Below are 12,770 nucleotides of genomic sequence, written 5' to 3' on the forward strand. Positions count from 1 at the left end.
TTATGGCGAAGTATAGCCTCCTAAGATGTTTTGGATGAACACCCCATCCCGGTCCAACTAAAACTTTCAAAATATTAGAATATTTCTGAATTTTTTGAACTAATTCATTAATATGTTTTTCCCACCTAAGAGATCGATCCAACCACATTCCTAAATATTTGACATACTTGACTAATTCTAATTCCTTATCATTAATTTTGATCTTTACAGGACTTCTATTAATACCTTTCTTAAACACACATAGTTTGGTTTTGGATGTAGATATGTCAAGACCGAGATTGTTCATGCATTTGTTAAATATGTCAAGAGATTTTTGTAATGTCTCCTCCGCCTCCGCTATAGATTTCTTTGTAACATATAAAATATAATCATCTGCATATTGTGAAAAGTAAACATCTGTAAGGGATTGTTGGATGTGCATGGTATAAACATTAAAAAGCAATGGAGAAGTAGGATCTCCCTGAGCCAACCCACGACCAGTTGATCTTCTTAACATAGATTTATCAGTTCGTATTGTAAGATATCTTTCTCTTAGGAAATTCCATAGATATTGACATATATTATTTCCAACTCCTAGTCTATCAAGTGTTTCAATTAAAATGGGAACATTTACATTATTATATGCGTTCTCAATATCTATGAAACTTCCCAAGGTGATCATATTTTTTGAAAACCCAGTTTGAATTCGGCTAACTAAACTACTTAAATTATCTAAAGATGATCGACACTTTCTAAAACCGACAGTTTCCTCGGAAAACATGCATCTTTTTTCTATGAACCATTCCAATCTCCTAGTGATCATAGAGTGAAATATTTTACACAGACATGAAATTAAAGATATTGGTCGAAGAGCAGAGTCAGAGGAGGGGTCCCTTCCGGGTTTAGGTATCGGGACTACACTAATTTCTCTCCACTGTGTTGGGACAAAACCTAGGGAGTAGAATCTATTGTACAGTGATAATAGTAAGAGCTTTCCATTTTCAGGAAAATTTTGTATCATAGAAAATGCTACACCATCATGACCTGGTGCAGTATCTTTAGTTTTAATGCAAGAATTTAATTCGTGTAATGTAAATGTTTCATCCAAAACCGTGTTACCGGACTCAATCATTGGCGTCGACGGAGACACATAATCTGGCGTGAGAGAATACAAGAGATTGCGAGCTTTTTCTACACTAACATGAGGCCGAGAAGATCTATAACCCTTTACCCATTTCATTCGAGACCAAACTTCAGAGGCTGATGAGGACTCGCTTATAGAATTGCAAAATTGTTGCCAACTTTCATTTCTACGAGTTCTGATGAGTCTCTGAGCGTCTCTAATCTTAGTCTGAAGTTCCTCATCTAGGTAGTTTAGATCGATGGGTGGAGTCGCAATCCTGACGCATAAATCAATCAAGTCTGAGCATTGTCGTGTTCAACATCCTAATCCTGGTGTACAAGTGGTTTACGTAAAAGTGTTTAATTGTGATCAAATAAAAAATGTGATTTCAGTTTATTGTCCGTCTACTGTAGTGACAAAACAGAGTGATTGGGATTTCATTTTTTCAATCGTACAACATAACGTTATTATTATGGGTGACTTTAATGGCCATCACACCAATTGGTCATATAAAACGGATACTCGCGGTACTCAAATATATGATTCTCTAATGGACTGTAATTTAGTTTCACTTAATGATCACAGCCATACAAGAGTGCGACTAGTCAATGGATCATTACAGGAGTCGTCTCCAGACATTTCTATAGTATCTACTGATATTTATTTTACTATTAATTGGAATGTTATGAAAGAATCACTAGGTAGCGATCATCTTATTATAAAAATTTCTACATGTTTCAATTCTTGTGTTGAGTCTGTATCAAGGAGAAACTATAAAGGAGCTCAATGGAATGAGTACAGAATGTATTTAGAAAATAAGTTTACTGAGTTTTCTTTGCCTGAGGATCCTCAAGAATCTTATAATGGTTTTCTAAGTATTGTAAATGAAGCTGCCAATCTTTACATACCATGTATTAAATTTAACAATAACCCAGCAAAAAAATTCCAACCAAAACCATACTGGAATCAAGCTCTATCCAAAGCCGTTGCTGAAAGGCGTTTAGCTCTCTCATTATTCAGACGGAACCCTACACCACAGAATCTTGAGGAACTTCAGACTAAGATTAGAGACCATCGATCTAAACTACCTAGATGCACCATCACGGCTTAGAATTAGAGTTTGCATTATCCGACGGATTTTTAATATTCGAATAATTCGGATAATACAATTTTTATTATTCGAATATTCGAATAATTCGGATAATTTCGGATAATTTATTAAATGGAACAAAATTAATGTTACGGGTGCGTATAAGCGTGGAATTGATAATGGCTGAGATAGATGAGCGCCATAATGCAAAATTTACCTACATTTTTATTTATTTTTTGCGTAAATCAGCAAACTGTAGAAATTAAAACACACCTAGCTCTCTATCTTTAGTTCTATGACTAGAATCTTGCAATCAGATAGTGAGCTGTCGATATAAGACAGTTAGTAGTAGTGATTAGTTAGGTGTTAGGTATAACGAGAAGTTTTTCTGACAACACCTTAACCTTGGAAATGGATGGTAGAGAGGATGGCTTGTGTAGAGTGGAACGTGAGACAACATCATTGGATATGATGATGGTTATAGGCGATACAGCGTTGTCATATTATCCGTTCCGATATCGGATATAGGAAGGATGTCAAAGGCAAAAATCAAAGATGGCGCCTTGAATGATTTCGAGAATGTATAGGAGTCGGTCCTTCGCTCGATCGGATCGGATACTCATCTTATCTTAAATCTGCGGGGCCCTTCCGGATACACTTCGACCCATCGGGATCTTTTGTGCAATTACCCCCTTAGATCTTAAGATCCTTCAGCTATTCAGGAGCTTCTCGACCATCTCCAAACGTATCGGATGATGAGGCTCATGGGTAGCTCTCTGATGTCCTTTGGTACTAGGTAGCCTGCTCCAAAGTTCTTCATTCTTTGTCTGGCGAGGGCGTGACATTCACACATTAGATGTCTAACGGTCTCTTCCTCTTCGCCGCACATGCGACAATCTGTGTAGTCAGCGTGTCCCATCTTGGCCAACATTCCTTTGATCCCGTAATGGCCTGTGAACACCCCCGTTATAATTTGGAGTTGTCTTTTGCCTAGCTTTCCTAGCTTTTTGCTCCATCCAGATTCTACCCTCCGCATAAAGAGCTTTGAATGCTTCAGACCTACCAGGGCATCCCACTCTTTTTGGTGATTAGCCTTTGTATGGTCCTTCATAGCCGTTTTAATGGTTCCTTGTGACGTTGTCTTCAGACCTGGCCTTGGCAAGTTCATCAGCATTTTCATTGCCAATGAAGCCTTCGTGCCCCGGTATCCATACCAGTTGCATCTTGTTTTGCCTTCCAAGGTTGTTAAGAGCTTGGATGCCGTTTAATACCAGTCAAGAGTCACCTCTGGGCGATGTGAAGGCTTTGAGTGCCGCCTGACTGTCGCTGAGTATATAGATATTCTTTCCTTGGGTTTGTCTAACTATATTCTTATGTACACAGGTAATTATTGCGTATGTCTCGGCTTAAAAGACAGTGGCATAATTGCCCATGCTGATACTACCACTGTAGTCACTAGTCATTTGCATAAATGCCTACGCTCATACCAGATGCCATCTTGGACCGGATCGGATACTTAATATAAAAAGTTGAAAACTCTTTTCGTAGGCTCTAAACAAAAGCGTCCTGGTTAGGGTCTTAGAACAGGAATAAGCAACTGAGCATAGGTACTCCTTCAAAACAGAATAACCAAAAAAGAGAAGACCAATTAGTCGAAGATACTTCCTATCCAGGTGTGGATCATTTTAGACCTTAGTTGCACAGTGGCTGGTACCAAAGTACCAATGGAAGGGGAGAGGCGATAAATAAGTATTGTACCACCAACATAAAATATACAAGACATAAAATTTAAAAAAATGAAGAAGGAGGAGGTACAAAGGCGAACTTATTTAAATATTCAAATCCAAAACGCCTTAAATTGCTCGGCAGCAATTTGATGGGTTTTAGTTTCCAAGCTGATCAGTAGATCGACTAAGATTTCAAAGTATAAGTAGTAATTAGACCGATTTTTGTGTATGAATGTAACTAAGGACTTAAAAGGAAAATGCCTTATATTTCTTAGTGAAGTGGAGGGAATTCTGGCGTACTAAATTGCCATGGAACTGATAACAGCTAAATTCGGAGTGAGGCGCTAAATTTCAATTTCAAAAAAACAAGGGACCAGGAAATCTAGGTATAAATCTCCCTTATTAAGTACGGTTTTACAGATAACTTCACGTTAGCTATTAGCAGTAATGAAAGTAGGTTGGGGTAACGTTTTCATATTAAAAAATAATACTTGAACGTTTTTCTGTTTTTTTTTAAATCATCCAATTAATCGAATATTTGATAAGAACTGAGTGCGTGGGGTGAGGCATTCTGCTTACTTCTTGTCCACGAATGCTTTCTTTGTTTTGTAAATATTAGTTTGATTTTGAAGATAAATAGGTGTTGACTTGTTAGCAATAACATTGTCCGTATTAAGAATTGATCGAAATTGGTTTCAGTGACGTCTATCTATTAAATATATTACTTATAAATAAAAAATAATGTTTATAGAAATTATCCGTTTATCCGGATAATTTCACTTGGATTATTCGAATATTTTCGGATAAAAATATTGGCGGATATTCGAATAATTCGGATATTCGAATATCCGAATTGCAAACCCTACTTAGAATGTGTCCGCAGCAAATTGTGCTTGAAAATGTTCTAAGCACAATTGGGCGGTCAGTAGCGCTTCATCCGCCGTGTCGGCAACATGCCTAAGTGCTCCGTAAAAAAGTGCAAAAATAACACCTTATATACGTTGAAAAAGGATGACGTATCGTATTTCCGGTAAGTAATTGTTAATAATTTTATAATGTTATGCATTTGTGGTCAAAATGGCTTCCTAACTTACAAAAGCCATTTATTTTCTAGAATAATTAAAGTAAATTCCTTGATTTGGTCTTACGCAGTTTGTCTCTTTCTCTCGCGCTATACTAGTAATGAGCGGACGGCGACAAAAGATGGATGAAGTGGAACATAGTTAAAAATGGAATGATGGAGTCGCTAATTTATATTTTTTGTAAAAGAAGCCTATTTCATATTAATAATGTATGTATTTATTTATTATTATGGACCAATAAGTCTGAAATAAATGATTTCAATTCAATAATATTAATACATATCTTATAAATTACTTTAATTATAAAAAGAAACAACCCGGGAATAGCAAATTCGTTTTTAAGTAATAAAAAAGCTTTTTATTCCAGATTCCCAAAACAAGACGTTGAAAGGGAAAAATGGCGCAAGATTATAGCTGAGGAGCGGAGAGAAGATTTACCCAAACAAAGCTTTGAAAGAAATTATACGTAGAATAATAAATTAATGTCATCGTTCAATTCTTCTTTGTTTTAATAGCTACTTAATTCATATTCTCCAAGTGCACCCTCACACACACCACATACAATCCCTCAACTGTTTACCTTCACATAATCGCTACACATACACTCACTACACGCACACACACACACACACACACATATGTTATATATATACATACCTACACACACACACACACACATATATATATATATATATATACCTCAGTTGACTCTCCCAACTAACAAAAATTAGTCTTATAGTGGCTTATAATGCCAAAAATAGTACTCTTATAATAACCTTGTAAACCCTTTACAAGAGGGCATTTGGGCACACCTTATAAGGCCAAAAACCTTATATCCCCCTTGTAGTTGCTATATTATTAGCTTTCTTATCTTGTACGTGCTTTATTATGGCATGCAATAAGAAAGTTAACCTTATAATGGCAAGAAAAGTGCTTTTAAAAGGCTAATGTACTAATAAGAATCATATTTAAAGCTTTAATAAAGGCAATTATACTTGTAAGAATCATATTCAAAGCTTTAATAAGGGCAATAGCTCTTGTACACGTTTTGTGATCATCAGATATAAGGGAGTAAAACTCATAACGGCGAAACAGGATGCTGTTTTAAAAGTTTATTGTGCTTTTCGTAGTGATTTATGTGTACATCATCATCAAGTCATCCATTTTGCAAGTTAGTAAACGGTAAGTTAACTTTTACATATTACAATTATTTGCTTATTTATTATGAAAACTGTGTGGGAATCCAATTTCATGGTGAAATGTGATATAAAATGTGTTATATTATTAATGCGCCCTTGTATTTCAACGGTTTTGTACTAAAAATGCGGTTAATTAATTTTGACATGTCTTAAGCAAGGCTGTTATAAGAGTAAAAGCAGTAAGCACATCATTTACAAATACTCTATAAGAGTAAACACTTTATAATAGCCACCGGTGTTACTTAAGATTCGCCATTTTATATATCTTTAGGGTTCCTTCTCACAATTAGTGAAATCCCGAACCTTACCATCTAGTTAAATATTTGTAACGGATACCAGTTAAAAATTCATAACGTTATCGTTAGAGAGCAGATTTCAGGTAGCGATTTAAATATTAATATGAATATGACTCGCATACAATATTTATTATTTTTTCTACACACGAAAAAATGTATGGGAACATAAAAGTAAAACCCTTTTTGGATGCTTTTGTGAATATTGGGCAAAAATTATAATGATAATAAATAAAAATAAAAAAAATATTTATTTATACTTATTTCTTTAATATTTCTTCTGCGCATTGCACAGTAAAAACTTCTATTATGGCTCAAAGAATATAAAAATGAAAATAATTCGCTTCTTATATATATTTAAATTGAAAGTCCATTATTTAGAATAAAATACTTTTTTTTAAATGTAGTTTGTTGAAAAAATAACATTAATTTAATCTAATTATTTAGTGAAGTTTGTGGTGTGCGATGTAGGTAATAATAATAGATTATAAACCACATGACATGTATTTAAAAAATTGCACTAGTCATATCCATATTAATATTTAAATCGCTACCTGAAATCCGCTGTCTAGTTATCATGTACTTGGCGCAAAACTTTGAAATTGCATTTTTGTTCGAAAGACCGTTCTTTTTAAACCGGTATTTTGGGGAACGCTTTGATAAAGGTTTGGTTCGATTAACCGGCATAGAACAAAATAAAACCGTGTAGTCCGCAGCATGTCAGGTAATACTGATATTTTCAATATTTCATTAGGAAGTTATACCTAGAATTTTCAATTTAAAACTAACTTGTGCCTCGGAATATTTAATCTTCTGGTGCCTTATTTTATTACTTCCTATTGATTTATTGTAAATGCTGAGTCAAATACTCTATTTGATATTTATTATTATGGTTTTTCCCATCACGGAACAATGGTATTCCGGACCTTTGGGAGGCGTGCGCGGGGCCGAAGCCAACACGTAGATGCCCTTTCGACACTTTAATGAAATGTAAGGGGTACACCGAGCGGATGTTGCCCTTGCCCGTATCATGGGACACACGCAGAGGCAACACCCGCCAGGGTGTAAGGACTATTTGAGAGTTAATGGAATCTAAAATGAACTGGTCTATTTTGATGAAAGTGATGGACTAAATACTGTACTGGGCTATGGATAAAAAACCGGACGCCTGCCTAATAAAACGGTATCCAATTTTATTTCCGGCAGACGGTGACTCGTCCCCACAAGATGGGCCCCCACAAAAAGCGACATCCAAGATGGCTCAAGGGCAACACCGGTGTGAGAACTCAAGGGTGTCGAGAGGTGTACACCGCTTTCTGCCCAGTGGCTGTGAAGCCACTGCACCAACTCGCGTCTTATGCAAATTTTTATGGTTATTGTTACAGAATCTGTGGATGAGATACATAGTCAGCCGTTTTTAGTGACGTGAAGATGACAAGTTGACAACTTTTCTCCTCCTCTTAGTAAGTAAGTGCTATTGAAAACCACAGACGATTTCAGTACCGCCATCACAATGGACTTTGTGTCGATAACTATAAACTGCCTAGCCTAAGACTTCAAATATTTTTTTTTATTGAACTACATGGATGAACTACAAAACGGCACATATTCTGATGGAGAAAATCAGTCACAATCATTACTTACACCCAAAAATAAGCCCGGAGTGGTGGATCAAAAAACATGCAAAATGGAAGAGGACGCAGGAAATAGTTTAGGTTGTAAGAAAATCACACCAAGCAAAGATGGCACTGATAATTCAAAACAAGAAAACGAAAATCAATATATCTTTTGTGAATTTGATGAAGACCTCGATAAAGGAAACTACTTATTATTTTGGAAATATACTGATAGGTTAATTACAATTTCTACCACCGTGTAGGCGCTCTGAAGAATATATTAATATTTTGAAGTATGTAGACTCATTGAAACAGCAACATCGTGAGCAATAGGTAGAACTGAAAATATTAATCTTATAAAGTTACTTGTATCGGTTTGGTTTCGTTGCACATAAATAAATATCTTAAAAACAGTGAGTTTGTCTTTATTTGTCCTCAATTTTAATCTGTCTTAGTCCCAAAAGGACTACATATAAAATCGGTTTCTTCTTAAAATAGCCGAACATTGTATTCACTTATTCAGATCGTCCAACATTCACAATGATAATCCGCAATAAAAGATTTTTTTATTTCAGACCAAAGTCCATAAAGTAAGGAATACACTTTTGGAACTTATTCTAATAAAGTTAATCTTAAAAATTAATATTAGTAGGTACTGATGGATAAAAAAACTGAGTGCCTTGGTAATAGTCTCTTATACGCTCAGTTATGTATAATTGGCCACCGCCGAGTGCATGCTAGTCTGGTATAACCGGTGGACACTCTATTTAATAATGTAAACATTGTAAAACATGGAAACAATGGACCAGTTACATTTGCCCTCCAGTCGAGATCTGCCCCGCGGCCCCGCTGTATATACCATTTTTCACCGCAGAGCTACAGACACCTTAAATAAGAACAAAAAATATAATTATTAAGCTAAATCCAAACTCAATTCATCATTTAACGATATACCTGTATTACTGTCACTGCTGCTTGCCTGCATATTCTTATAATTATTCCATAATGGCATCCTCTACGGAACCACTAATCAATAAGTTGGGATCAGATTGTTCACATTCGCTGGATTTTCAAAATGACGAATCAAGTTTTATAAAAACTTTTAATACGACACTTTCAAGAATAATGCCTTTATAATTATTGTATAAGAGAAAATGTATTGCTTTAATTCTTTTAAACACTTTATAAAATGCTATAATTTGTTTGCTGGATAGACGTTTTATAATATGCTCCTATGAGGCATAAAGCATCATAGTTATCTTATGCATTACTTTTATAAGAATAATTGGCCATAACAAAAGCTTTTATAGTGCTTTGAATATTATACAGCGAAAAGGCATTTTAAATGGCTTCTATAAGAATACATATTTTTAAACCCTTATTGCAGTCATATAAATTGGACTTATTAACGTGTACATGGCCAAGTTATAAGAGTAAATGTACTATTGGCCAAATCCTCTTATAATGAGCTACTATAAGAGTAAATATTTTTAAACCCTTATTGCAGTCATATAAATTGGACTTATTAACGTGTACATGGCCAAGTTATAAGAGTAAATGTACTATTGGCCAAATCCTCTTATAATGAGCTACTATAAGAGTAAATATTTTTAAACCCTTATTGTAGTCATATAAATTTGACTTATTAACGTGTACATGGCCAAATTATAAGAGTAAATGTACTATTAGGCCAAATTCTCTTATAATGAGCCGCTATAAGGAACTCTGGCATAATGAATGCTATTTTAAAACTACTATGAGTGTTTAGCCCTTATAGATTGATTTTATAAGGATATTTTGTTTGTTGGGTAACGGGGATAGGACCTGTGTTGTGTCTGGTTTGGCGGGGAGGGGTGGTTGTCGCGGAACCCCGGGGTGTCGGGGAGAGATACCCTAGGGGTGAAACACTTCTACTCTGACCTGTCGACTGGAGTGGTGGGGTATATGTGTGCAAGTGCTAGCCCCGGGAGCCCATGAGCGGGTTCCTAGGGGTGAGCCTACGCGCACATTCCCGCCACAACAGGCAACACAGGAGCTATCTTACCATGCTTGCGAGCCTACTCAGCACAATCGCTGTCGTTAACGACTATGCGCAGGGGGGTGGCGCCACTGTCGTAGGAGTAAATTTAGCTGGGGTCTGTATGGGAGCTCTGCAGCTACCCCTAGTTTTTATCTCACCACGCTGAAATAGCACTTTTTATAGTTTGCATTATGGAGAATCTTTTAAATATCAATAACAAAACTAAAACCAACACCGCGTCAGCGGCGAAGAGACCCGAAAGGGTAGAAGTGCGTGAGGGCGGGAAGTCTGCTGACGGACCCCCGATCGCTGTAGAGAGTGGGCTACCGAGTTCCGGTGAGGAGCAGAGCAGTCTACAGAGAAGAACTGGGCAGGGTACTCCGGATGTCCTACAACTGGAAGGCCTGTCGCTAAGTGAAGAAGCGGAGCTGCTGCGTTCACCGAAGAGGGGGGTAACCGAAAGGGAGGCCACACCTGCGGAGAACGGGCCGTTCTATAAGTATCAGTCCAAGGCCCAGAAAAAGAAAGCTAAGGTTCTGAGGAGAAAAGCTGCGATTGATGGGGAAAGGGGTGGCGTTCCGGTGGTGGAATTTAAGGGGGACGCCAAACCTGGCCCGAGCAAACGCGGCCTCAAGATGAAGAGGCAGAGTACTGATGAGGGTCGTTCGGAGCGTCCTCCGGCGAAGCGCCAGAATCAGGGCAGGGCGGCTGCAGATGGACCACGGAACGTCGCTAGGGCGAACCGAGGTCTGGCTGTGGCTGTCGGTCGTGAGGATGGGGCTCCGGTGGATGAGGCTCTGGCGAAGCTCATCAGGAAGAAGCTTACGCAGTTGATAGAGGTGGTCGTCCTGCAGGTAGTACGGGGGGAGCCAGGCGTAGTAGCACCAAGGTTCGCTGCGTCGGGTTTGGTGTCGGAAGGATTTTTCCTTGTGACACCAAAGTCGACGGAGTCTAGGGACTGGCTGCTAGGTCAGGACTTCGGGGAGCTGGACGGACACCGAATCATCGTGCGCAAGCTGGAGCAGACTAGGGTGCAAGTTTGGGTGCCGGGTGATGCGGATACGGAGTATGTAAAGGAATTCCTTTACGCTCAGAATCCGGATCGCCGGGATCTCAAATTCCTGGAGTGGAAGGCTGCGGGCAGGGATGCTCTAGAGTTAGGTACCCGGTTGACCTTTTTGGTCCCGGATGGAGTAGAGGAGATCTGGGGCGAAGAGAAGACGAAGGTCATGGACTTCTCCGCCACCAGTGTGAGAGTTAGGATTTTGAGGGCCAACATCACTCAACAACCCTCAGAACCTAACAATGAAGAACCCGAACTGAGAAAGGAGGGCACGGCACCGAGCGGCGTCAATACGGAGGAGAAGGAGGGTATGGACGTCGTCGACGGGGGCGAGCTCTCCGAGTAACAGTCCGGGGACAACAACACTACACACAACTATCACTATGAACACACAAAGAACACTACACAAGCACCTACACACAAACACACACACAAACATATGCCAAGTAAACCTCCAACACTGCAAGGACGCAATGTCTGAGCTAGGACAATATGTTAGGAGGGCCAAAGTTGAAATAGCACTGCTGCAAGAACCTTATGCATGGAGGAACCGGGTGGCAGGCCTGGGACATCTGGGGGGAGCTCTGTACTATGAGGGAAATGGTGAGCTACCTCCTAGAGCATGCATATATGTGAGTAATAATGTGAGAAATATGGGATGTTTCATGACCATGTGTTGCAGAGACCTTGTCGTGGTGGAGACCTACTTCATCAATGACGAAGGGAAGAGATGCAAGGTGGCGCTGGCGTCCTGCTATCAGCCGGGCGACGTAGAGACACCTACAAAGGAATTGGAAGAGACGGTTCTGAGGTATAGAGGTAGGAATATACCCCTGATAGTTGGTTGCGATGCTAACTCACATCATGAGGTGTGGGGTAGCACCGACACCAACGAAAGGGGGAAGCTCTATTAGAATTCATAATAAGCAATGACCTGGAAATTATAAACACAGGTGATACACCGACGTTTATAACAAGGGCGAGGAGAGAAGTGCTGGACATCACTGTAGCATCGAGAGAGATATCAGGCAAGGTAAAATGTTGGAGGGTGGACGAGGAGGACAGCATGTCTGACCACCGAAGGATACTCTACAGCATTGATTGTCGGGTAGAAAAGATGAAGGTAAGAAATCCACGCAAAACAGACTGGACGAAGTTCGGAGAGGAGCTAAAGAGGACTTCCGTCTCGGGTGGTAGGTACGAAAGTATAGACGACCTGGACAAAGGAGCACTCAGGCTGAAGGAGTTAGTAACAGCAGCATACCACAAGGCATGTCCAGAGAAACTCGTACAGGCAGGTAAAGGACAGCCATGGTGGAGCAGAGAATTACAGAAGGTAAGGAAGAAGGTTCGCAAGGCTATGAGGGTGGCGGTAAAGAAAGGCGACACTCATAGTTGGGACGAGTATAGAGAGGTCAGAAATAAGTATACCAGACTAAGAGAGAGAGCTAGACAGGAGGGCTGGAGAAGATTTACGGAAGACATTGACAGTTACTCAGAAGGTGCGAGGGTGGTAAAGCTATTAGCTGGTGACCGGGCGTGCCAACTGGGGAGCCTAAGAGTAGACGGTGACCTAAT

General features: G+C 39.0%; 1 protein-coding gene across 1 annotated transcript; it reads left to right on the forward strand.

Moving 5' to 3' along the window:
- Positions 1-9,935: 9,935 nt before the first annotated feature.
- LOC125235860 lies at positions 9,936-12,012 on the forward strand. Its single transcript, XM_048142478.1, has 2 exons — positions 9,936-11,795; positions 11,875-12,012. The coding sequence occupies exon 1, from the start codon at positions 10,321-10,323 to the stop codon at positions 11,536-11,538; it is 1,218 nt and encodes a 405-aa protein (XP_047998435.1). The 5' UTR covers positions 9,936-10,320; the 3' UTR covers positions 11,539-11,795; positions 11,875-12,012.
- Positions 12,013-12,770: the final 758 nt, after the last annotated feature.

Source organism: Leguminivora glycinivorella, chromosome 18 (genome assembly GCF_023078275.1).
Source record: "Leguminivora glycinivorella isolate SPB_JAAS2020 chromosome 18, LegGlyc_1.1, whole genome shotgun sequence".
In the NCBI taxonomy this organism is placed as follows: Eukaryota; Metazoa; Arthropoda; class Insecta; order Lepidoptera; family Tortricidae; genus Leguminivora; species Leguminivora glycinivorella.

Excerpts from the sequence above, each read along its gene's own strand:
- LOC125235860 (XM_048142478.1), top strand. The coding sequence starts at position 10,321 with ATGGAGAATCTTTTAAATATCAATAACAAAACTAAAACCAACACCGCG.